Source organism: Salvelinus namaycush, chromosome 23 (assembly GCF_016432855.1).
Source record: "Salvelinus namaycush isolate Seneca chromosome 23, SaNama_1.0, whole genome shotgun sequence".
NCBI classification, from domain to species: Eukaryota; Metazoa; Chordata; class Actinopteri; order Salmoniformes; family Salmonidae; genus Salvelinus; species Salvelinus namaycush.
The window spans coordinates 24,460,557-24,487,758 of NC_052329.1; the positions used below are offsets into that span (position 1 = coordinate 24,460,557).

At 43.4% G+C, this 27,202-nt stretch overlaps 1 protein-coding gene across 1 annotated transcript in view; it reads left to right on the top strand.

The window, feature by feature from the left end:
- The window catches only part of LOC120018563 (LIM domain kinase 1-like), a 97,571-nt gene that overhangs the window by 32,694 nt on the left and 37,675 nt on the right, over positions 1-27,202 (top strand). Inside the window, exon 2 of the mRNA XM_038961777.1 lies at positions 23,436-23,574. Within this exon, the coding sequence (XP_038817705.1) occupies positions 23,436-23,574 (139 nt within the window). The remainder of the gene's footprint in view (positions 1-23,435; positions 23,575-27,202) is intronic.

The window sequence follows — 27,202 nt, forward strand, 5'->3', positions numbered from 1 at the left end:
ATAGAACACCCCCTAGTCACGCCCTGACCTACTACACCATAGAGAACCAAGGGCTCTCCGACTAGTGTCGGTGGTGGCTCCGGTGCGGGTCGTAGCCCCCCGCCAGACCCCGGATCCGACCATGGCGCCGGGCTGAACGCCGTGCCTGGACTGGGCACTGGCGCAGAGGAGGGCTCCGGCCCTGGAGCTGGGTTGGATGCCGTGCCTGGACTGGGCATCGGCGCAGAGGAAGGCTCCAGCCTTGGAGCTGGACTGGACACCGTGCCTGGACTGGACACCGGCGCAGAGGAAGGCTCCAGCCTTGGAGCTGGACTGTACACCGTGCCTGGACTGGGCACCGGCACAGAGGAAGACTCCGGCCTTGGAGCTGGCACCGGAAGTACCGGGCTGAGGACACGCACTGGAGGCCTGGTGCGTGGAGCTGGCACAGGTGGCACCAGACTGGTGACACACACTTTAGGGAGAGTGCGGGGAGCTGGCACAGGATGTACCGGACTGGGGAGGCGCACTAGAGGCCTGGTGCGTGGAGCTGACACAGGTGGCACCGGACTGGTGACACGCACTTCAGGAAGGGTGCGGAGAGCTGGCACAGGACTCACCAGACTGCTGACAGGCTCTTCAGGTCGGATGGCGTGCAGAACACACCTACATAACATTTCTCTCATCTCTCTGAGCTGACACAGATGGCACCGGACTGATGACCCGCTCTTCCACTCTCCGCTGCTCCGCCAACCACTCCATGTGCCCACCCCAAAAAAATCTTGGAGTTTCTGTGGCCGCGGCCCCCTGCGTCGTCGCTGTCCTTCCACTTTCCTTTATTTAACCAGGTAGACCAGTTGAGAACAAGTTCTCATTTACAACTGCTACCTGGCCAAGATAAAGCAAAGCAGTGTGACACAAACAACACAGAGTTACACATGGGATAAACAAAGTCAATAACACAATAGAAAAATCTTTATAGTGTGTGCAAATGTAGTAAGATTCGGGAGGTAAGGCAATACATAGGCCATAGTGGCAAAATAATTACAATTACAACAATTTATAACAGCTAGACTCACCTTAAAAGACTTTGACATCTCTGTGAAAGTGACACACTGTAAAAGGTGAAAATAAAAGCTTTACTCATTCAAGCTGAAATGCTTGAAAGCTAACATCACATAGCCTTACTAGCATAGCATTAGATTACAATAGCTTTATTCTCTTGTTATCAACTTTGAGCTTTGCTTGCAGCTTCTCAAGGCCATGAAGTGATTAAGGAGAGGGAGAGGAGGGGGAGAGAGAGGAGAGAAGGTTAGAGAGTGTCTTTCAGAGAGGGGGAGAGAGAGAAAACACTAGAAATGTTCCTCTGTAAGAGAATCAAACCGTGCACTGCGTGATGCTGTTGGACTATAATTCTGTTAAAGAGCCACAGTGAGTCAACACTTCTGCCTGATGCCTGCAGTCTGACAAGTGCCTAGTGACGGGGGGTGCAGTATGCCAGCAGGGGGTTTAGAGACAAGTGTTCTCTCTAGAACGAGGATTAAAGCTGTTTGCTGCATGGCCTTAGATATCAGTGTGTTATTTCCCATATTACTGATGTAGAATAATTAAGCAATAAGGCCAGAGGGGGTGTGGTATATGGTTCTTAAGCACGACGCAATGCAGAGTGCCTGGACACAGCCCTTAGCCGTGGTATATTGGCCATATATCACAAACCCCCGAGGTGCGTTATTGCTATTATAAACTGTTTACCAATGTAATTACAGCCGTAAAAATAAGTGTTTTGTCATACATGTGGTATACGGTCTGATATGCCACGACTGTCAGCCAATCAGCATTAAGATCTCAAACCACCCAGTTTATAATGGGACTCATGTGACATGATCTGTTGTAAATCAGAACTGATGGATAGCACAGCAGATTAAATTCTTAACTACATAATGATGTATGATATAATATTGTATACTGTAACTGTAATGTATGGCTCTGTGGCAACTATTTACGTCACCCAATCGCTTCATTTTAAATTTGTTAGGCTCTCTCCCTCCTGACCATGCCGCTGATGTGAAACATTTGTGTTTTAAAAGTGGGGACTTTTTGCAGGGGGATCAGTAAGGAACTGAGAAGCGTGACACATAACCTTGAAACCTGAAGGGAGCAGTGCTAGAACAGTATGCGCATCCTGATAGGACTGTTCTGTGTCCTGCCTATATCACTATCTCTCAGTGCTGCGGTAGCTACAAGGTTGTCCACAGAGGCTCTTAACAAAGAGACACCATTTCCTTTGTAAAGATCACCTGAGTTGTTAGGATTCCTATTAGGACACAGACTCCTCTTCAAGGATCATCTTAATTGGCTAAAGGAAATGTTATCTCCCTCTAAACCCTCACCTGATTCGCTGAGGGGCTTCTGTCTCTCCTCCATCCAAAATGGAATACCGGAGTCGCAGGAAAAGGTTGGTAAACTGAAAAGGGAGTGTGTTAGAAGGGTTTTAATCGATTGGAAAATGACCTTTCTGCCTGCCTATGACATCTTTGAGGAATAGGAGATGGAAATGAGTAGAATGAGTTAGGGAGATGGGGGACCCTTTATTGAGTAGTATTGGCTATCCCACTGTGGCTGAATATGAGGAGCTGGTTGTAGCTAACTGACTGAGAAGCCAGTTGTATTTGAGGGGCAGACAGAGGGATGAAGGGAGGTCAGACAGGAGGAGGGGGGATGGGAAAGGCTATGATGTCACAGGGTCACCAACACTCCCAACGGAAGCTGGGAGAGAGAGGGCAGGGACAGGAAACACGTGACTAAAAAAGAAAAAAGAGGCCCCAGAATGCAGCTGCTGCGTGAGAGAGAGAGAGAGAAAGGTATTCATGGTTGTGACAGTGCTGCTGTGTGGTGGTGTGGTTTAGTAATGGCAGGTTTCCTCTTTACGCTATAGCCTATCTAGTCAATACGCTGCTGTTAAGATGAGCCTGTTTCCTGACTGTCATAGCAAGGCCTTGTCTCTGAAGGGAGACATGTCACGAAGGGACCAGCGATACAGGAATCGCATTAAGGGCAAGAAGTAAGTCCTTTTGTTGGATGGATGTACATAAAGGCTAGGATGGGAAGTTATATGGTGCAGATTTGTGTGGTCTGTAGTGGACTCATTGGGGTACTTGGTTCCTCTTGGTTGTAGTTTCTGAACTATTTTTCTGAATTTCTACATTTTTTTATTGAAACAACTCACAGTTTAGTCATGAATACCTTTCACTCGAATAGAGTTGGATGCATTTGCTTACTGATGGAGAAGTGATAGCAGATAGCATGTTGTTAGCATCGCAGACTTGACAGAAGGGTGGTTTGGGTGGGTCTGTGAAATATGTTTGGCCCGTTACAAGTTTCACTTCCTTATTTTTAAACCTTGTTTTCATGTCTGCTTTTCTCACTTTCGTGACCAGAAATATTACAGATGGCTTATTCCAGAATGAATTTGATAAATGCTTGTTAGGCTATGTGTTTATGAACTTAGACCATGTCTCTACTGTGTGTTCCTTTATGTGACAGTATGTGTTTACAATCTCTGTTTGTTTGTCTACCCCTCACCCAGTGTGCAGAAGTGTACATTGTTGAGGCTAGTACACATGTTGACTGTATTCAGGCTGTCACAGTACTGACTCTCCCTCACTCTGCCTGTGTCTCTCTAACTCCCCATGTCTGACTTTGATCATAACTCCCTGTCCACCCTAAGCATGATTTCCCAGCCTCTCAGCTGTTTGCAGTGTGTCAGGCCCAGAGAGTACACCACAGTATGAATAAACTAGATTAGGGATGTAGAGAAGCTTTCCTGTGTTCACTGACTCCAGCTTGTGTGTGTGCGTGTGCGTGCCTTGTGTGAGTAGTCAGATACTGTAAGCATGTTATCCAGCGACAGCCAGACCATCTTAGGGGAAATTGTTCATCATTTATAAATAGTGGGTCCTATAATCACAAAGCTGTGAATGGGTGTGTTGTCTTCCATGGATTTTGGAGAATACTATGGTGAATTGTAGTTTATGAGTTATTCTTCATGCTTTCACACATTTTCACACATGTTGTGTAAACACTCTTTAGCGTTGTCACTTTCTCATCATATGATGCAAAATTAATAATACCAGCCAGATTTCTGTATTTTTAAAGTTATATATCTGGAAAACTTGATTGTTGACATGCAAAACATTTTGGGACTATATCAACAATGGAATAATGAAACAAATACCAAAAGATAGTTTTTTGGTGGAGTTTTCCTTTTATAGTAATGTTCATAACGGTGATCATTTGCAAGCTGTGTGCAGGAGCTTCCTCATTTGAATCACATCATACACTAATCCAACAGGTGCATTCCTTTTGAAGTAGACATGAATACTCAGATTAGGAGTTTAAACCTGATCAGATCATAAAATGTACACGTACAGTACAATAACCCCTTCAAAAAATGTATTAAAAAAAAAAAAAATCACCTTCATTTAACCAGGTAGGCCAGTTGAGAACTAGTTCTCATTTACAACTGCGACCTGGCCAAGATAAAGCAAAGCAGTGTGACAAAAACAACAACACAGTTACACATCAACAAACGTACAGTCAATAACACAATAGAATAATATATGTACAGTGTGTGCAAATGCAGTAGGATTAGGGAGGTAAGGCAATAAATAGGCCATAGAGGTGAAATAATTACAATTTAACATTGACACTGGAGTGATAGATGTGCAGATGATGATGTGCAAGTAGAGATACTGGGGTGCAAAAGAGCAACAAAAAAATATATATATGGGGATGAGGTAGTTGGGTGGGCTATTTACAGATGGGCTGTGTTCAGGTACAGTGATCGGTAAGCTGCTCTGACAGCTGATGCTTAAAGTTAGTGAGGGAGATATAAGTCTCCAGCTTCAGGGATTTTGCAATTCGTTCCAGTCATTGGCTGCAGAGAACTGGAAGGAAAGGAGGCCAAATGAGGTGTTGGCTTTGGGGATGACCAGTGAAATATACCTGCTGGAGCGCCTGCTATGGGTGGGTGTTGCTATGGTGACCAGTGAGCTGAGATAAGGTGGGGCTTTACCGAGCAAAGACTTATAGATGACCTGGAGCCAGTGGGTTTGGCGACGAATATGTAGCGAGGGCCAGCCAACGAGAGCATACAGGTCACAGTGATGGGTAGTATATGGGGCTTTGGTGACAAAACAGATGGCACTGTGATAGACTACATCCAATTGGCTGAGTAGAGTATTGGAGGCTATTTTGTAAATGACATCGCCGAAGTCAAGGATCAGTAGGATAGTCAGTTTTACGAGGTTGTGTTAAGCAGCATGAGTGAAGGAGGCTTTGTTGCGAAATAGAGACTGCCAGAGGTCCGGACAACAGGCCCTCCGATATGACACACTGAACTCTATCTGAGAAGTAGTTGGTGAACCAGGCGAGGCAGTCATTTGAGAAACCAAGGCTATTGAGTCTGCCGATAAGAATGTGTTGATTGACTGAGTAAAAAGGCTAGGCCGATGAAGACGACTGCACAGTACTGTCTCTTATCGATGGCGGTTATGATATCGTTTAGGACCTTGAGCGTGGCTGAGGTGCACCCATGACCAGCTCGGAAACCCGATTGCATAGTGGAGAAGGTACAGTGGGATTCGAAATGGTGTCTGATCTGTTTGTTAACTTGGCTTTCCAAGACTTTAGAAAGGCAGGGCAGGATGGATATAGGTCTGTAACAGTTTGGGTCTAGAGTGTCTCCCCCTTTTAAGAGGGGGATGACCGCAGCAGCTTTGCAATCTTTAGGGATCTCAGACGATACGAAAGAGAGGTTGAACAGGCTAGAAATAGGGGTTGCAACAATTTTGGCGGATAATTTTAGAGAGGATCCAGATTGTCTAGTCCAGCTGATTTGTAGGGGTCCAGATTTTGCAGCTCTTTCAGAACATCAGCTATCTGGATTTAGGTGAAGGAGAAGCAGGGGGGGGGCTTGGGCAATTCACTGCGGGGGGTGCAGAGCTGTTGGCCGGGGTAGGGGTAGCCAGGTGGAAAGCATGGCCAGCCGTAGAAAAATGCTTATTGAAATTCTCGATTATCATAGATTTATCGGTGGTGACAGTGTTTCCTAGCCTCAGTGCAGTGGGCAGCTGGGAGGGGGTGCTCTTATTCTCCATGGACTTTACAGTGTCCCAAAACTTAGTGGAATTAAGTGCTACAGGGTGCAAATTTCTGTTTGAAAAAGCTAGCCTTTGCTTTCCTAAATGACTGTGTATATTGGTTCCTGACTTCCCTGAAAAGTTGCATATCGTGGAGGCTATTTGATGCTAATGCAGTACACCACAGGATGTTTTTGTGCTGGTCAAGGGAAGTCAAGTCTGGAGTGAACCAAGGGCTATATCTGTTCTTAGTTCTACATTTTTTGAATGGGGCATGCTTATTTAAGATGGTGAGGAAAGCACTTTTAAAGAACAACCAGGCATCCTCTACTGACGGAATGAGATCAATATCCTTCCAGGATACCCGGGCCAGGTCGATTAGAAAGGCCTGCTCGCTGAAGTGTTTTAGGGAGCGTTTGACAGTGATGAGGGGTGGTCGTTTGATCGCAGACCCATTACGGACGCATACAATGAGGCAGTGATCGCTGAGATCCTGGTTGAAGACAGCAGAGGTGTATTTAGAGGGCAAGTTGGTCAGGATGATATCTATGAGGGTGCCCATGTTTACGGATTTAGGGTTGTACCTGGTAGGTTACTTGATAATTTGTGTGAGATTGAGGGCATCTAGCTTAGATTGTAGGATGGCCGGGGTGTTAAGCTTATCCCAGTTTAGGTCACCTGAACAGTACGAACTCTGAAGATAGATGGGGGGCAATAAATTCACATATGGTGTCCAGGGCTCAGCTGGGGGCTGAGGGGGGTCAATAACAAGCGGCAACAGTGAGAGACTTATTTCAGGAAAGGTGGATTTTTAAAAGTATGTTTGGGCACAGACCTGGATAGTATGACAGAACTATGTGGAGAGATATCGAGTAAAGGAGAAAGGGGAATGACTCTTAAAGGGGGGACACTGGGTGCTTCTCTTTTCTCCTCCCTCCTTCCTTTCTTCCTCTTCATCCTCCATCACTCTATCAACATTTTCTTTCCTCCTCAAATTTATCGTCCATCATTCCATCACTCTTTCTCTCCTCCTCTGCCGTTACTCTATTTGTCCTTGAGGAGCTTGTAGGGGTCAGAGACACCGTCTGTTTCCTTTCTCTGGCTTTGCTCACCTAAATACAGTGGGGCAAAAAAGTATTTAGTCAGCCACCAATTGTGCAAGTTCTCCCACTTAAAAAGATGAGAGAGGCCTGTAATTTTCATCATATGTACACTTCAACTATGACAGACAAAATGAGAAAAGAAATCCAGAAAATCACATTGTAGGATTTTTAATGAATTTATTTGCAAATTATGGTGGAAAATAAGTATTTGGTCAATAACAAAAGTTTATCTCAATACTTTGTTATATACCCTTTGTTGGCAATGACAGAGGTCAAACGTTTTCTGTAAGTCTTCACAAGGTTTTCACACACTGTTGCTGGTATTTTGGCCCATTCCTCCATGCAGATCTCCTCTAGAGCAGTGATGTTTTGGGGCTGTTGCTGGGCAACACGGACTTTCAACTCCCTCCAAAGATTTTCTTTGTGTACCTATGATGACAATTACAGGCCTCTCTCATCTTTTTAAGTGGGAGAACTTGCACAATTGGTGGCTGACTAAATACTTTTTTGCCGCACTGTATATTATATTAGTCCAGAGCAAATTTCAAATTAATTCTTTGGTTAGCTTTTGGCTTATCTCCTAGCTCAGGCCTAGCTTGCCACACAGTTCTTATCTAGTTGGACAATGGCTAGGTTTGGCAGTTGCAGTTGGGTATTCTTAGGGCTCTGGTAATGGCTATGGCTCAGGGCTAGCTCGCCCGAAAGCTCCTTATAAAATGATTGACTTCAGAACTCATCTGGTTTGTGGATTTAAAGATTATAGAGAAAATGTGGTGCCAGGTTTATTTCCCCCCCATTTTTAGACTGAGGTCAGTGACTGACACACTGTCTCTGTTCTGTCTCCAGAACCAAGGACACAAAGTTCAGTTTAATTAAGTATTTTTGCAGACCGACTGCAACGTTCCATTGTTAATCTGAGGCGATGACATTTGCAAAGGAAAAGGGACATGTACATGTAGGTTCAAACTCCCGAGCTTTACACTATTGGCCTCAATAAAAGCCTTTAATCAGACTTTCAGAAATTATATTTCACCTCCCTTATCTCAATGTTATATATAATTTATTCACTACTTCACTCCTACACTTTTTCATTCACTGTACCAGTTATATCAGTCCAACAGTGTCCAAAATCCAGGACTCAACATGTTTGTATGCTGAACTGAATAGATAAAAAGATGTTATTTGACTATTTAAAAACACAACTCTAGCTGCACAAGTGGATACACTGTATTTGAAATCTTTGAGGATAACACAAAATGTTGTACAACTTCTATGCATTGAGGTCCTCTGAACAGTGACTATTCACTGATGCTAGGACAGATCCACAGCCAATGTTGTTGGCCCCTGATTGTCTCCATCACTCATGTCTTGTTTTTCCCGTGGTCATGGAATATTGGAGAATGAACGGCCATTCTCTTTTTCCAGTCCAGTCCAGTGTGCCCCAGACAGACAGAATGTGCATAGATAGCCGTGCTGAAAGCCAGACAGAGACAGGGCTTAGCGAGCACAAAGGAATCTGCCTCCATCTACACTATTCACCCCCCAGCCTACAGCCACCACAAGGCTCAACAAAGCTCCTTTACCCGCCATGCCCCTGCTCAATAGACCAATAGACTGCCGGTGCTAAAACAAAAACTGTTCACCATTGACAAAAGCGTTCAGCAGCCATCTTAGAACTGAACCCAGCCAACCAGCTACTGTGTTAAAAATACACAGACTAGCTTTCCCCTGCTCTTGTTGTTCTTGAGAGCTACAGACAACAAAAACACAGAGATGGCTGAGCCTGGCACTGAGGGGGTTAATGCCGGCTCTTTACTGAGCTTGCAATTGGGAGGGGAGGGGGTTCGACCTGCGTCTGATTGGCTGTGGGATTTCCTGGGAGGATTTGAAAACACCCAATGGGGAGGGGCCACCAAGATAATGAGGTCATGCTTTTTCTTGGGAGTGACATCAAGGGCTGGGGGTCTGGGGAGACAGCAACGAAGGAATGATAAAAAAGATTGGAATGATAATAAAGGGGTGCAGAGAGGGGGGAGTTGGTTGGGATCGTGATAAATGTGTCTCATTTTGTGGGTTGCTCTCTCTCTTTCTGCACCAATAATGCACATCCTTACCTCACTACACATCCTTATACATTACATTTACATTTAAGTCATTTAGCAGACGCTCTTATCCAGAGCGACTTACAAATTGGAAAGTTCATACATATTCACCCTGGTCCCCCCGTGGGAATTGAACCCACAACCCTGGCGTTGCAAGCGCCATGCTCTACCAACTGAGCCACACGGGACCACGTGACCACGTTATACTACTTAGTAGTAGGGAATTCCTTACATCCATCCTAACCATCTCACTGTAGAATCTACTCTATTCCCAGCGCGCAAATATTGTTTAAATTATGTTATTAGCAGAACTGGTTGTAATCTTGTTGTAATCTGCTGAATTCCCTTTTCCCTGTCTGGTTGGGGAAATGTAACATTTTATTTTGTTCCACTGAGGAAGATTTGTAGGAAAATGTGGCCTCCTGCCAGGAATTCCCCCCTCTATCCCTGTCTCGGTATTCCCTTCCAGTGGGATCGTCACTGGCTTGTTGACAAGATGCGAACAGGAGAGCGGTCTCCCTGGTCTCCCTGACGCTGTCGTTTCCTCATCTTGTTTTCCATTACATACTCTGACGCTCTCTCTTTCTCTCTCTGTATATCTTTCTCTATCTCTCTCTCGCTCTTTCTTTGTATATCTTTATCTCTCTCTCGCTCTTTCTTTGTATATCTTTATGTCTCTCTCGCTCTTTCTCTCGCTCTCTATTTCTTCTCTCTATGCCTTTCTCCTCTGACCTCTTCTTTATCTCTCCCTCTTTCTCTCTCCCTCTCTCTCTCTGCCTTCATATGCCCTCTCACTCTTTCTGTCTCAATCTTTCTCTTTCTCTCCTCTCTCTCTTTTTCTTTCCCCCCTCTCGTAAGACATAGGTCATATTTCCTCATAGTCACATGCTTGTTGTGGATTGCAGTCTTGCCAGCAATACCCACTCACAAGAACAACAAGCACTGTATGTAATATAGACACAAATTACATTTTAGATACTAGTCCGGCCGACTGATTAAAAACAAATTGAGAGTGAGAGAGACAGATGGGAGGCTACATGTATAGCACATGATTTCTTGCGTTTTTCGTGATGCTACATCGTAAAAAATATTTCAAACTTAAAATCTTTCAACACCTTGTTGGAGGTTCTCTCCTCTCTTCCTCTCCTCCCCTGCCCAGTACAGAGGGTCCTTCCTGTAGACATGACTCACTTCCTTCAGAGGTGTCTCTGCCCACGTCATACCATGACCTCTATCTTCCAGACAGAGAGAGAGGATGACCAGACTGACATTTTGAAGAGTCCCACCAGAAAGTCTGATTATTAAACAGACAATGCTTTTTGGGTTACGGTGACGATTCAATAGTTTGCACGGTTGACTTGTGATGTATTTTTTCATCTTTATGAATACATTTTTGTATTGAAATGTAATCTCCAGCAATACTCCGTTCAACTCAGTGATGTGAGGGGTATCAATGGAGTCAACACATTCTATGTGATCTGACTGCTGCAGTAACAGTAATACAAGAAACAGGAAACACAGCTTAAGGAATTGCTGTTGTTTAGTTAGAGATTATGGTACTGGTTTAGAGGGTGACCAATACATCACATTACACAGCTGAGATGGCAGGTTGGTGTTGGAGTGAGTGGTTCTGTGTGGGAAACTTTCAAGCTAGATGTGTCTGTCCCCTGGAGAGCTGGGGAAACCACAGAGATCTGTGTGTCTACTCATTCTGAAACTTTTGTGGGTGGGCTTGTGTTACTATCCTTGTGGGTACCGGAAATGTCCCCACAAAGATAGTAAAACATTGAAAATTCTCCCTCATGGGACATTTACCACGAGGACAAACAATCTTTTAAACTTAGGGGTTAGGTTTAGCATTAGGGTTACAATTAGGGTTAGAGTTAGGTTTAGGGTTATGGTTATGGATAAGGTTAGGGTTACGGGTTAGGGAAAATATGATTTTGAATGGAAGTACCCACAAGGATACACTCAAAGAGTGACCTACCGTAGTGACAGGTCAAATTGGCATCATTTTATTATTGTAAACAAACCGAATTATTATATTCATTGATCTTTTGCTTTGATACCCATTTAAAACACTGGCAGCAGTTGATCTTGGTCAGATATCTGAGTCAAGTGGTTTACATGGTAAATAGACAGGGCTGGCTCCAGGCATAATCAAATCAAATTGTATTAGTCACATGCGCTGAATACAACAGGTGTAGACCTTACAGTGAAATGCTTACTTACCGGCCCCTAACCAACAATACAGTTTCAAATAAATAATTTTGAGTAAGAATAAGACAGAAAAGTAACAAGTAATTAAAAACCAGCAGTAAAATAACAATAGTGAGACTATACACAGGGTGGTACCTGTACAGAGTCAATGTGTGGGGGCACCGGTTAGTTGACGTAATATGTACATGTAGGTAGAGTTATTAAAGTGATGATAGATGAGTGATGATAGATGATAACAACAGAGAGTAGCAGCTGTGTAAAAGCGAGGGGGGGGGGGCAATGCAAATAGTCTGGGAAGCCATTTGATTTAGTTTAGTTTAGTTTATTAATTCGACCATTTAAAAAAATATGCACACATAAAACTTAAAAACCATACATGCACATTAATAAAATCATTGAGGATAACACACAATAAAGTCTGGGACTTATTTCCATTGTGGTCCTCTTGAGACAAGATGGAACACAGTACGGCAGAGAAATAATAAAACAAGAACTGAGAAGAAGAACATCGATCTCATCATTCCAGTTACATCATAGGGGTTATTCATATGGGCACAGAGGACATCAAACATATTTTTACTTTGTTTTTATAGGCAGAGGCAACTCATTCCATTCTGAGGCTCCAGTATACAAGAAAGTACCTTTCCCAGCATTACTCCTGAACCTGTATAAGCACGCATCAGCAACACCTGATCTGGTGCTGTGATTGTGTGCATCCCTAACACGAGGAAAGTAATCACTTAAATATCTGGGCGCAGGACCATAAATACTCCTGTAAACCAAACCTAGTCTAATCTGGGACACCCTATCCTCAACAGGCAGCCAGTTTAGTTCCTGAAAACAGCTCCTGCCTATGTGAGTACGTGGACTCACGTTCAATACTACCCTGATCAACTTATTCTGGGCTATCTGGAGCTTCCCCTTCATAAGTTTAGATAAGCGCCCAAACCAGGAAGTACTAGCATAGTCAAAATGGCATTGAATGAGGGCAGTAGCTAGCACTTTCATGGAGTCCTTATCAAGCAGCTTGGACTTTCTAGCCAAAAACTTAGTCCTGGCATTAACCTTCCCTAGCACCTTATTGGCCATGCTCACACCTCCCAAGCTTCCATCAAGGATACATCCCAAGTAGCTAACAGAGGTTTTAGTAGTCAGCACCTCACCCCCTAACTCCACTCTGATTTCAGACAACCTACACAATTTAGGTCTGGATCCAAAAATAATTGCTTCAGTTTTCCCTAAGTGCAGAGATAGCTTATTATCTCCAACCATTTGCTAATGTTAGTAAGCTCTGTGCTAAGTATGCTCTCCAACATATATATAGAGAGATTATATATTCAGGAGTCTTATGGCTTGGGGGTAGATGCTGTTTAGAAGCCTCTTGGACCTAGACTTGGCGCTCCGGGACCGCTTGCCGTGTGGTAGCAGAGAGAACAGTCTTTGACTAGGGTGGCTGAAGTCTTCAACAATTTTCAGGGCCTTCCTCTGACACCGCCTGGTGTAGAGGTCCTGGATGGCAGGAAGCTTGGCCCCAGTGATATACTGGGCCGTACGCACTACCCTCTGTAGTGCTTTGCGGTCGGCGGCCAAGCAGTTGCCGTACCAGGCAGTGATGCAACCAGTCGGGATGCCTCGATGGTGCAGCTGTAGAAGTTTTTGAAAATCTGAGGACCCATGCCAAATCTTTTCAATCTCCTGAGAGGGAATAGGTTTTGTCGTGTGCATGACTGTCTTGGTGTGCTTTGACCATGTTAGTTTGTTGGTGATGTGGACACCAAGGACCTGCTCCACTACAGCCCCGTCGATGAGAATGGGGGTGTGCTAGGTCCTCTCTTTCCTGTAGTCCACAATCATCTCCTTTGTCTTGATCACGTTGAGGGAGAGGTTGTTGTCCTGGCACCGCACGGCCAGGTCTCTGACCTCCTCCCTATAGGCGGTCTCGTTGTTGTCGGTGATCAGGCCTACCACTGTTGTGTCATCGGCAAACTGATGGTGTTGGAGTCGTGCCTGGCGGTGCAGTCATGAGTGAACAGGCAGTACAGGATGGGGCTGAGCACGCACCCCTGAGGGGCCCCTGTGTTGAGGATCAGCGTGGCAGATGTGTTGTTACCTACCCTTACCACCTGGGGGCGGCCCGTAAGGAAGTCCAGGATCCAGTTGCAGAGGGAGGTGTTTAGTCCCAGGGTCCTTAGCTTACTGACCAACCTGCCCTCTAAATACCCCTCTGCTGTCTTCAACCAGGATCTCAGCATTCACTGCCTCATTGCCTGCGTCTGTAATGGGTCTGCGGTCAAACGACCACCCCTCATCACTATCAGAAATCAAACCGGATGGAGATCATAAATATATGGGAGAGGTTGAAGGGTGATGGAAGAATTAAAAACAAAACAAATAAAACTATTGTAAAATAGACTGTCCATAAAATGTATATAGTATGTATAAGCTGGAAATACAGGCCTAAGTGTTGTTGTTCAATAGTTTTCTCCAATTGGGGGAGGGGTTGGAGGGTAATAAAGGAAATATTTATATTAAAAAAATATAGTAATAATAAATAAAAGACAAATAAAAAGTGAATAAAACAATTATAAAGTAAAATACACCAGGTGCAATTTCAAAATTGTTTGCGCATCTGCAATATTTATCTTGTTATGTCAGTCACTCAATTAGCTGACAATTCGCCATGTACATTTTTAGATTGGTAGTTAGTCTAGTCAGCTGTTTAATCTTGTAGTAATCATGGCCGAACACCGATGGTGCACGCAAGGCATGTGCCCAAGGGCCCTGATCTCCAGGGGACCCCAATTGATTTTGTTAGTCATTCTCACTCAGATATGATATTAACATGGCATAACTCATGGCAAAAGGTCTAGATTTGGGAATTTAGCTTTAAAGGCCCCCACCAGAGGGCAATGCGGCCCTTATTTCAACGGAAATTCCTGTCCTATAACAGAAATTCTCGTTTAGGTTCCACCTCCAAAGAATGGCGCAGGTTGCTAATACATTTTCATGAATTGGGGGTGGGAACGTTGTGGTGATTTCCAGGTGGAGTGGAGAAATAACAATAAGTAGGGCACTGACAGCAGTCAGTGTCGATAGCGAGCATGCTAATCTTATCTAGCTAGCTAAAGTTATCTGTTGTTGCTACACTGTATTCAAAAGATTAAACAGCTGGCTAGGCTATGGCTGGTTCTGGAGCTGGATTTGTCATTAGCATTTAGGGAAAACTTTGCCACAGATGAATAGGGGAAACCAGTATCTTTGACTTTGCCATCTATTGTTATCTCAAAAGTTTTGTCACGTTCCATAAATTGCGGCCACGAGTCCGCCATAGAAATAGAAAGAATAAGATGAAGCTCTGGTAATATGGATAGCCTAACTGTACAGTGCGAAAAGAGTATGAAAATGTATGCATAAGAGCGTCTGGATAATAGCTGCACCAATCGAAACAGTGGAGCGTAGGCAAAACCATTAATCTTGGGGCAACGGGGGGGAGCGGGGGTTACAATTCAATCTTATCATATACAATTTTAACATTTATAAAATAGTCATATCTTTTTTTTATACAGACTAGCAAAACATTTTTGAGAAACTTGACAAATTATCCAATGGATTAAGGATTTGCTGGTAAAAAAGTGGAGGTGCAAAAACATTGCACCCCCTATTTTAATTTGCTCCATGGCTCAGGTATCTACCGCGAAAAGCTGTTTGACTCAGCCAAATATGATCTATTACATTGCTCAGTTCAGTCACGACTCACGAAGAGGAAGGACTTTGCAGGTGTTTCTGATATTAGCACAACATATCATAGAGGAAACATCATTGGCATGGGACATTTCTGAAGTTACCACTTTGGATTTCCCACTTCAACCCCAAATATATACTCTGACTAAAACAATGACTTATTGACTTAAATCGTTGTGCAACATCATGGGTAAGAATGGGCATTGTCTTTCAGCTCTTGTGGATGTTTAAAACTGATACAAATTCTTGCCACCAAATTCTTTTATTAAATTGCTACATTTTCTCTCCACCATGGAAAAACGTGTAAAATTGCGGAAAATGTACTTTTAAAATGTTTTGCAGAGGTGACAAATCTCACTTAGGGCCCCCAAAAGGCTAGAACCGGCCCTGTAAATAAGATACACAGCAGGCAGTTCAAAGATAATTACAGTATACAAACATCAAGCTAATTAAATAATCTCTGAATCTAATATCTCCACATAAAAGCATCACTGTGATCATAGAGTCAGGCAAAAAATTTGACGAACTATGTTGATTACACAGTGTGTTTTACATATCAATATTTTTTATATATACAGTATATCTAAAGTGAATGGATGATGTGAAAAGTGCATTTTCTTCTCACTTTCTCTATGAATCCAGTGTTTTGGTGGAACAGTTGTCTCTATGAATACAGTGTTTTGACCAGTCTTTCTGTCTCGGCCTGTCTCTATGTGAGTGGTGATTTAATATGACATGGGTTTCCCTGGGGCTGGGGGGGGGTCAAGGAGAATGAAGTGGAGTGGAATTTTATTACAAGGCACTTTGGCTGATTCCATTTGGCAATAGAGGTGTTAGAGAGGGGTCTCCAGATTTTGTGACTCCCTCCACCTCTCCTCTCCCCCTTCTTTGGATGTTTCTAGGCCCCTAGGTAGTTGCAGCTGGGTGTCTGACATCTCAGAACCTGGGATCTTTCCTAGTTGCTTGTCTGTTCGCTTGTGGAATAGTCATTTTTTTGCCTTTTTGTTTATTTCTCTTTCCATCCTTCCACTCCTCCCTCAGCTCATCCCTCCTTTCACTGCCTCTCTCTCTCCCTCTCTCCCCTCCGGCCCTGATAACAGAGCCCTAGGAACTTGTCACCCAAAGCTCATCTCATCAAGTAAAAACCCTGACTCTACCTTCCTCTTTCTCTACCTCCTTTAAGCATTGCGCCTCCTCTCTCTGTCCCGGCATATCCTTTCCTTCTCCTATCTATTTCAGCAGAGCTAAACTTCTTTTTCTCTCATCTCTCATCTCCTGCTTTACTCTATCCTTATGTGTGCTCTTTTTCTCTCATCTCTCATCTCCTGCTTTGCTCTATCCTTATGTGTGCTCTTTTTCTCTCATCTCTCATCTCCTGCTTTGCTCTATCCTTATGTGTGCTCTTTTTCTCTCATCTCTCATCTCCTGCTTTGCTCTATCCTTATGTGTGCTCTTTTTCTCTCATCTCTCATCTCCTGCTTTGCTCTATCCTTATGTGTGCTCTTTTTCTCTCATCTCTCATCTCCTGCTTTGCTCTATCCTTATGTGTGCTCTTATTCTCTCATCTCTCATCTCCTGCTTTGCTCTATCCTTATGTGTGCTCTTTTTCTCTCATCTCTCATCTCCTGCTTTACTCTATCCTTATGTGTGCTCTTATTCTCTCATCTCTCATCTCCTGCTTTGCTCTATCCTTATGTGTGCTCTTTTTCTCTCATCTCTCATCTCCTGCTTTACTCTATCCTTATGTGTGCTCTTTTTCTCTCATCTCTCATCTCCTGCTTTACTCTATCCTTATGTGTGCTCTTTTTCTCTCATCTCTCATCTCCTGCTTTACTCTATCCTTATGTGTGCTCTTTTTCTCTCATCTCTCATCTCGTGCTTTACTCTATCCTTATGTGTGCTCTTTTTCTCTCATCTCTTTTCTCTCTCGATGCTTTCAGCGAGCTCTGCATTTAGCTTACTCTGTGCTGCGTGGAAAAGAAAAAGGCATGACCATTTCATATGAATAGATATGAGGTCTGCCTTGTAGTTCATCAGTATCATATCCAGTACCCACTTTTCTCTGTAGCCATTCCTGTGGTTAACATCAGCATTTGATCTCAGAGTATTTTGGTTATGTGTATCTGACGTGCAGCCCTTAATCTCATTCTAGTCTTCACCACAGACCATTTTGCATTACTCATCTCACATTATCACATCTATATTTACCATTGTGTTTTCTCTGTGGTGGATGGTGCGCCACTGGTCCTGTTCAGGGATTCATGTTCATCCTGTAGATATATGGGGCATGACTCTGAGTAGCATGCTATAGTGTTTGTGTTATGTTGTTACTCTTGTCAGTTATTATTTTGGGTCACCAGCTTTGTCCGGCAATATAGGCTACTGTACAGTACAAGTGCAACAGTTTTGTGTGTGTATAGAAAGTAGTAGTACTGAACTCAGGGCAAGCTCTTAGTCATCCAGCGGGGTAGTTGGTACAATGGGTAAGAGAGTCTCCCTCTGAATCTTTCAAAATGTTAATCCTCTTATGTGCCCCCTGTAACGCAAACACGCACAGGCATGCATGGTACACACACACATACACAGGCATGAATGTGCACACACACACACACACACACACACACACACACACACACACACACACACACACACACACACACACACACACACACACACACACACACACACACACACAGGCATGGACATACACACACACACACACACACACACACACACACACACACACACACACACACACACACACACACACACACACACACACACACACACACACACATAGGCACAGGCACAGGCACAAATCCACCAAAGTTCGCTCCAGACAGACCCTGTCAAAGGGTATCTCACAAACACATACACTCACACTTTCACTCGCATGTAATCCTACTACTATTGCCTGCTACTGTGGGTAACATAAGACTATATTTGGAGAACTAACTGTTTAGTCATAGTCATATGGTATTCTGTTACAGTACAGTTCAGCTCCACATGCCCTTCCCTGATAAAGTGACTTCAGCTTGGATTTAGCTCGAGAGCATTGAAGCCCTGTGTGGACTGATATGCCTGCTGTGTAAAGAGCAGGCCCAGGTATGACTCTGCAGAGGGAGAGGTGTAGCTGGAAGACAAGATTGCTGACTAGATAGAGTAGTGTGTCTGTGTCCTCTGACTACCCTTGATCCAGTTCTTCTGCCTCCTATCATCACACCACATGCTCAGCATACTGCATGCAGCACGCTCAGGGTGTAGTAGTGGGAGCTCTGTTTTTAACGTTACACTGAGATGTTCACTATGTGAGCACATGCTCATATCAGAAAGAGGGAGGTTTAGTGTGTGTACATGTGTGTGTTTCTGCATGGGCGCATGCGTGTGTGTCCTGGCTTGACTTAAAGAAGTCTGATAACTGCTGAAACCCATGGGAATTGACCTGTCCTCTCCTCCAGTGCCTGCTCAATCTGTTCCACTCACTTACCCCCATCAGCCTCTATCTATGTCCTCATCCTCATTTCCCTCTCCCTAGGCGTCCCTCCCAACAGTTGCCAGGCCCCTAAACTTAATCTGTTAATATTACACCCCATACCCTTACACCACTGCCCCATTCACTTTTCCCTCCTAGGCCTCTGGTCTGGATGTTCTGTAGCCCAGCAGAGGCAGCAGATGGGGGTTGATGACCAAAAGTCCCCCTGACTCCCCCAGGTATGTTCCTATTGATCCCTGGCTGTCTGGCAGAGGAAGGACTAGGAGGGCTAATGGACGATGGTCCACTGGAATGGAGTGGAGACACTCGGTTAGTCATGGATGTCTCACACAGATGACCTTTTCAGACTATCACTTTGTCCTATACAGCATGGCCCCAGCCAGCAAATAGGTCATCCCAGTAGGCTATAGCTCAGCTCAACTTGGCTCAGCTCATTTCTATGAAAAGTGTAATGCACAGAGCCGTCTCAAACTCCTGTCCTCATTTCAAGAGCTGAGCGAAGGAGAGCTGATGTCATTTGTTTGTCTTATTTCAACATAGAGCCTGGCTGGAACAGAAATGGGGCAGCAGGTAGCTTAGTGGTTAGAGCGTTAGGCCAGTAACAGAAAGGTTGCTGGATCGAATCCCCGAGCTGACAAGGTAAAAACCTGTCACTCTGCCACTGAACAAGGCAGTTAACCCACTGTTCCCTGGTAGGCCATCATTGTAAATAAACATTTGTTCTTAACTGACTTGCCTAGTTAAATAAAGGTAAACTTTTTTTATTTTTTATTAAAGTGGTATTGTTGTGGTTTAGAATAGCCAACTAAACTACTTCCTCTGGAACTTGTTTTATCTTGATTCATGGTTGCAGAAAGGTGGAAAGCTGACTACCACCCTGAGCTAGATCAATGATGTGTCATCTATCTGGTATGTTCAGTATCGTGCGTGTCTGTGTATGTGTGTGCGCGTGTTTGTCAGTGGAGGCTGGTGGGAGGAGCTATAGGAGGACATGCTCATTGTAATGGCTTGAATGGAATCAATGGAATGGAGTCAACACGTTGTTTCCATGTGTTTTATGTGTTTGGAACCCTTCCATTCATTCCATTCCAGCCATTACAATGAGTATGTCCTCCTAGTTTCTAACATCAGCCTCCTCTGGTGTGTGTGTCTCTGTGATTATTGACTGTGTTGTTGTCTGTGATGTCATCTCCTCTCCCCTTCACTCCTCAGTCCTCAGCCTGTCTATCAGCCAATGATCTCTATCTGCCTGACATCATTACCCAATCATTCAGCTCTGTCCTCTCCTTGAGAAAGATATCTCACTATCAGCTCTCTTAATCCACTGTTACTGACAGCGATAAGTCCATTCCTTAAGATCTCCACATGCAGATAGCCCCTTATGTCTATGATATAATTAAGTAATAAGGCCCGAGGGGGTGTTGTATATGGCCTATATACAATGACTAAGGGCTGTTCTTAAGCACAACGCAACGTGGAGTACCTAGATGCAGCCCTTAGCTGTGGTATATTGACCATATACCACAAACCCCTGAGGTGCCTTATTGCTATTATAAACTGGTTACCAACGTAATTAGAGCAGTAAAAATACATGTTTTGTCATACCAATGGTATACGCATTCAGGGCTTGAACCACCCAGTTTATAAACGTGGTTATATATCTGAGATGTTTTATTCTAAATCAAATGATATTGGAACGCATAAAATCACTTTGCAGTCGTGTGGATCAAAAGCCACTGGAGTAACAACCATGTTGTTATAGTTGGATGTTGTGTTTGGATAGCATTGACATGTGTAGGTGTCATTCATCATATCCTTGTTGTTTCAAGACCTTTATTAGTCACAGTGTTGGGTTTGTCTGTGATCTCACTTTGGTCTAAGACCTAATGTATGTGGAAGTGTTGCTTTAGTCTTAGTGGTTAACGCGTCATGGATCTGAAAGTGATGAAACTTAAATGTTCTTATCTGTTGCATTACCTTCAGTAAGACACATCTCACTGGTTTAGCCCCATGATGGGCTAAAATTAGTGGGGAACTATATAAAAACGTATATATTTTTTTTAAATACAATTTATTTTTCATTTCTACTTCATCTTTTGAATAATTTTTATGATCTTCTGATTCCATCTCATCAGTTTGTGTTTCTGGGTAGAAAAATCTAGCTAGCTCAGCCAACCATTGGTTAGGCCTTCAGAAGCTTTAAAGAAGGCCTCTGCCATTCAATTGTATTAGAGCAAAAATGTGGAGTTACCCAATAGTGAGCAGTAGCCTAATTTTCCCATGCTTTTGTTGTAGTGTGTGTGACAATGGTGGCGACTGTAGTAGAGGTCGACCGATTATGATTTTTCAATGCCGATACCGATTATTGGAGGGCCAAAAAAAGCCGATACCGATGAATAGGTCTATTTTTTTTAAATGTATTTGTAATAATGACAAATACAACAATACTGAATGAACACTTATTTTACCTTAATATAATACATCACTAAAATCAATTTGGCCTCAAATAAATAATGAAACATGTTCAATTTGGTTTAAATAATGCAAAAACAAAGTGTTGGAGAAGAAAGTAAAAGTGCAGTATGTGCCATGTAAAAAAGCTAACGTTTAAGTTCCTTGCTCAGAACATGAGAACATATGAAAGCTGGTGGTTCCTTTTAACATGAGTCTTCAATATTCCCAGGTAAGAAGTTTTAGGTTGTAGTTATTATAGGAATTATAGGACTATTTCTCTCTATACCATTTGTATTTCATATATATTTGACTATTGGATGTTCTTATAGGCACTTTAGTATTGCCAGTGTAACAGTATAGCCTCCGTCTATCTCCTCGCCCCTACCTGGGCTCGAACCAGGAACACATCGACAACAGCCACCCTCGAAGCATCGTTACCCATCGCTCCACAAAAGCCGCGGCCCTTGCAGAGCAAGGGGAACAACTACTCCAAGTCTCAGAGCGAGTGACGTCACCGATTGAAACGCTATTAGCGCGCACCCCGCTAACTAGCTAGCCATTTCACATCGGTTACACCAGCCTAATCTCGGGAGTTGATAGGCTTGAAGTCATAAACAGCTCAATGCTTGAAGCATTGCGAAGAGCTTCTGGCAAAACGCACGAAAGTGCTGTTTGAATGAATGCGTACGAGCCTGCTGCTGCCTACCATCGCTCAGTCAGACTGCTCTATCAAATATCAAATCATAGACTTAATTATAACATAATAACACACAGAAATACGAGCCTTTGGTCATTAGTATGGTCGAATCCGGAAACTATCATTTAGAAAACAAAACGTTTATTCTTTCAGTGAAATACGGAACCGTTCCGTATTTTATCTAACGGGTGGCATCCATAAGTCTAAATATTCCTGTTACATTGCACAACCTTCAATGTTATGTCATAATTACGTAAAATTCTGGCAAATTAGTTCGCAACGAGCCAGGCGGCCCAAACTGTTGCATATACCCTGACTCTGCGTGCAATGAACGCAAGAGAAGTGACACAATTTCATCTGGTTAAGATTGCCTGCTAACCTGGATTTATTTTAGCTAAATATGCAGGTTTAAAAATATATACTTCTGTGTATTGATTTTAAGAAAGGCATTGCTGTTTATGGTTAGGTACAGTCGTGCAACGATTGTGCTTTTTTCACAAATGTGATTTTGTTAAATCATCCCCCGTTTGGCGAAGTTGGCTGTCTTTGTTAGGAACAAATAGTCTTCACACAGTTCGCAACGAGCCAGGCGGCCCAAACTGCTGCATATACCCTGACTCTGTTGCAAGAGAAGTGACACAATTTCCCTAGTTAAAAGAAATTCATGTTAGCAGGCAATATTAACTAAATATGCAGGTTTAAAAATATATACTTGTGTATTGATTTTAAGAAAGGCATTGATGTTTATGGTTAGGTACACGTTGGAGCAACGACAGTCCTTTTTCGCGAATGCGCACCGCATCGATTATATGCAACGCATGACACGCTAGATAAACTAGTAATATCATCAACCATGTGTAGTTAACTAGTGATTATGATTGATTGATTGTTTTTTATAAGATAAGTTTAATGCTAGCTAGCAACTTACCTTGGCTTCTTACTGCATTCGCGTAACAGGCAGGCTCCTCGTGGAGTGCAATGTAAGGCAGGTGGTTAGAGCGTTGGACTAGTTAACCGTAAGGTTGCAAGATTGAATCCCCGAGTTGACAAGGTAAAAATCTGTCGTTCTGCCCCTGAACAAGGCAGTTAACCCACCGTTCCTAGGCCGTCATTGAAAATAAGAATGTGTTCTTAACTAACTTGCCTAGTTAAATAAAGGTGTAAAAAAAATAAAAAATATCGGCCAAATCGGTGTCCAAAAATACAGATTTCCGATTGTTATGAAAACTTGAAATCGGCCCTAATTAATCGGCCATTCCGATTAATCGGTCGACCTCTAGACTGTAGGGGGTGTTATCGAGAAGGATGTGGTGGCTAATTGGTTTTCAAGACTAACTTTCAACAATCAGTTAAATGTTGTGCGGAGGGGGAGGCCAAACCCTGCACTGTCTAATCTTCAGCACCGACAAGACGTCAACCTGGGCCAGTACTGGTTTCAAAGACCTAGCCAGTTTTACGAAGTCAGCTGTGCTTAAAATTACTATCTCTCTCTCTCTCCTTGTTCAGATGCTGTGAGTGCAGTGCCTCCCTGTCCCACTGGTACTATGAGAAGGAGGGACGGCTCTTCTGCAAGAAGGATTACTGGGCCAAGTTCGGAGAGCTGTGCCATGGATGCAATGACCCCATCACCACCGGACTGATCATGGTAACATAGTCTACCGCCACAAAGAGCACAGTAACTAGATCCTCCTAACTAGAGTACTAGAGATCCCTTTCCTCTCTGTCTTCACCAGTCAATCTCTCCAATCAGCCACAGACTTGATACGACACTCCTGTTACAGTCTGTCGGATATGGTTTCTGCAACAACATCCACACAGAAACACTGGTCTCCACTTTACAGTACCTGTAATTAGACAGTATGCTTTACACATCACTGTAAGATTTACAGGGAGAGGCATTAACTATTGTTTCAGTAAAGAGAACAGTCTGAGAGGAGAGGTGTGAAAGGACATGTGGGTCAGTGGAGGATGGACATGAGATCTGCCCTTCTCTGATAAAGGGTGTTGGGTTGGTGTGGAATGGATTGAATAACTTCACTAGTCACTAGAGCAGGGGTCGGTAACAGGCGGGCTCGCAAGTGATTTTTTTGGGGCCCGCAAAGTCTTAAGGGTAAAAAGAGATCTATATATATATATAAATCACTTGTGAGCCCGCCTGTATATACAGCTCTGGAAAAAATTTAAAGACCACTGCAAAATTATCAGTTTTACTATTTATAGGTATGTGTTTGGGTAAAATTAACATTTTTGTATTATTCTATAAACTACTGACAACATTTCTCCCAAATTCCAAATAAAAATATTGTCATTTAGAGCATTTATTTGCAGAAAATGACAACTGGTCAAAATAACAAAAAAGATGCAGTGTTGTCAGACCTCGAATAATGCAATGACAATAAGTTCATATTCGTTTTTAAACAACACAATACTAATGGTTTAACTTAGGAAGAGTTCATAAATCAATATTTGGTGGAATAACCATGATTTTCAATCACAACTTTCATGTGTCTTGGCATGACTTTATGCCACTCCTGGCGCAAACATTCAAGCAGCTCGGCTTTGTTTGATGGCTTGTGACCATCCATCTTCCGCTTGATCCCATTCCAGAGGTTTTCAGTGGGGTTCAGGTCTGGAGATTGGGCTGGCCATGACAGGGTCTTGATCTGGTGGTCCTCCATCCACACCTTGATTGACTTGGCAGTGTGGCATGGAGCATTGTCTTGCTGACGACGCTGGGCCAATTGTGCGCCGCCCTATGGGACTCCCAATCACATCCGGATGTGATAAAGCCTGAATTCAAACCAGGGACTGTAATGACACCTCTTGCACTGAGATGCAGTGCCTTAGAATGCTGCGCCACTCAGGAGCCAGTTCCCCTACTCTGCGTCTCACAAAGACATGGTGGTTGGAACCAAAAATCTCAAATTTGGAATCATCAGACCAAAGGACAGATTTCCACCGGTCTAATGGCCATTGCTCGTGTTTCTTGGCCCAAGCAAGTCTCTTCTTCTTATTGGTGTCCTCAAGTAGTGGTTTCTTTGCAGCAATTCGACCATGAAGGCCTGATTCAAGCAGTCCCATCTGAACAGTTGATGTTGAGATGTGTCTGTCACTTGAACTCTGTGAAACATTTATTTGGGCTGCCATTTCTGAGGCTCGTAACTCTAATGAATTTATCCTCTGCAGCAGAGGTACCTCTGGGTCTTCCTTTCCTTCCTTTCCTGTGTCTTCCTTTCCTCATGAGAGCCAGTTTCATCATAGCGCATGGTGGTTTTTGCGACTGCACTTGAAGAAATGTTGAAAGTTCTTGACATTTTCCGCATTGACTGACCTTCATGTCTTAAAGTAATGATGGACTGTCGTTTCTCTTTGCTTATTTGAGCTGTTCTTGCCATAATATGGACTTTGGTCTTTTACCAAATAGGGCTATCTTCTGTATACCACCTCTACCTTGTCACAATACAACTGATTGGCTCAAACGCATTAAAAAGGAAAGAAATTCCACAAATTAACTTTTAACAAGGCAAACCTGTTAATTGAAATGCATTCCATGTGACTACCTCATGAAGTTATCATTCTACAATGTAGAAAATAGTGAAAATAAGAAAATCCCTGGAATGAGTAGGTGTGTCCAAACTTTTGACTGGTTATGTATAGAAACTCAGCAAAAAAAGAAACGGCCCTTTTTCAGGACCCTGTCTTTCAAAGATAATTAGTAAAAATCCAAATAACTTCACAGATCTTCATTGTAAAGGGTTTAAACCTGTGGAACGGTCGTTAAGACACTAACAGCTTACAGACGGTAGGCAATTAAGGTCACAGTTATGAAAACTTAGGACACTAAAGAGGCCTTTCTACTGACTCTGAAAAACACCAAAAGAAAGATGCCCAGGGTCCTTGCTCATCTGCGTGAACGTGCCTTAGGCATGCTGCAAGGAGGCATGAGGACTGCAGATGTGGCCAGGGCAATAAATTGCAATCTCCGTACTGTGAGACAGTGCTACAGGGAGACAGGATGGACAGCTGATCATCCTCGCAGTGGCAGACCACGTGTAACAACACCTGCACAGGATCGGTTGTAAGACTGAGGGCTTGTAGACCTGTTGTAAGGCAGGTCCTCACCAGACATCACCGGCAACAACGTTGCCTATGGGCACAAACCCACCATCGCTGGACCAGATAGGACTGGCAAAAAGTGCTCTTCACTGACGAGTCGCGGTTTCATCCCACCACGGGTGATGGTCGGATTCGCGTTTATCGTCAAAGGAATGAGCGTTACACCGAGATCTGTAATCTGGAGTGGGATCGATTTGAAGGTGGAGGGTTCGTCATGGTCTGGGGCGGTGTGTCACAGCATCATCGGACTGAGCTTGTTGTCATTGTAGGCAATCTCAACGCTGTAAGTTACAGGAAAGACATCCTCCTCCCTCATGTGGTATCCTTCCTGCAGGCTCATCCTGACATGACCCTCCAGCATGACAATGCCACCAGCCATACTGCTCGTTCTGTGCGTGTTTTCCTGCAAGACAGGAATGTCAGTGATCTGCCATGGCCAGCGAAGAGCCCGGATCTCAATCCCATTGGGCACGTCTGGGACCTGTTGGATCGGAGGGTGAGGGCTAGGGCCATTCCCCCCAGAAATGTCCGGGAACTTTCAGGTGCCTTGGTGGAAGAGTTGGGTAACATCTCACAGCAAGAACTGGCAAATCTGGTGCAGTCCATGAGGAGGAGATGCACTGCAGTACTTAATGCAGCTGGTGGCCACACCAGACTGTTACTTTTGATTTTGACCCCCCCTTTGTTCAGGGACACATTATTCCATTTCTGTTAGTCACATGTCTGTGGAACTTGTTCAGTTTATGTCTCAGTTGTTGAATCTTGTTATGTTCATACAAATATTTACACGTTAAATTTGCTGAAAATAAACGCAGATGACAATGAATGGACGTTTCTTTTTTTGCTGAGTTTATATATTTTTACTCTTAAAACTATAATTTGGGGAAGGATTTCTTTTTTTCTTTTTTCTTTTTAAAGACTAAATCATCAAGAATTCAGTTTAAAAATATTTTCATTCATGAAATCTGTTCCCAAATATTCCTACAAAAGAAAGAGAGACGTGATTGTGCTTCAATGTAATCAAGGTATGACATGTTTATGTTATTTTATGTTATTTTCAAATACAATCTATTTTTGGGCTGTCACGCCCTGACCTTAGAGATCCTTTTTATGTCTCTATTTTGGTTGGTCAGGGCGTGAGTTGGGGTAGGCATTCT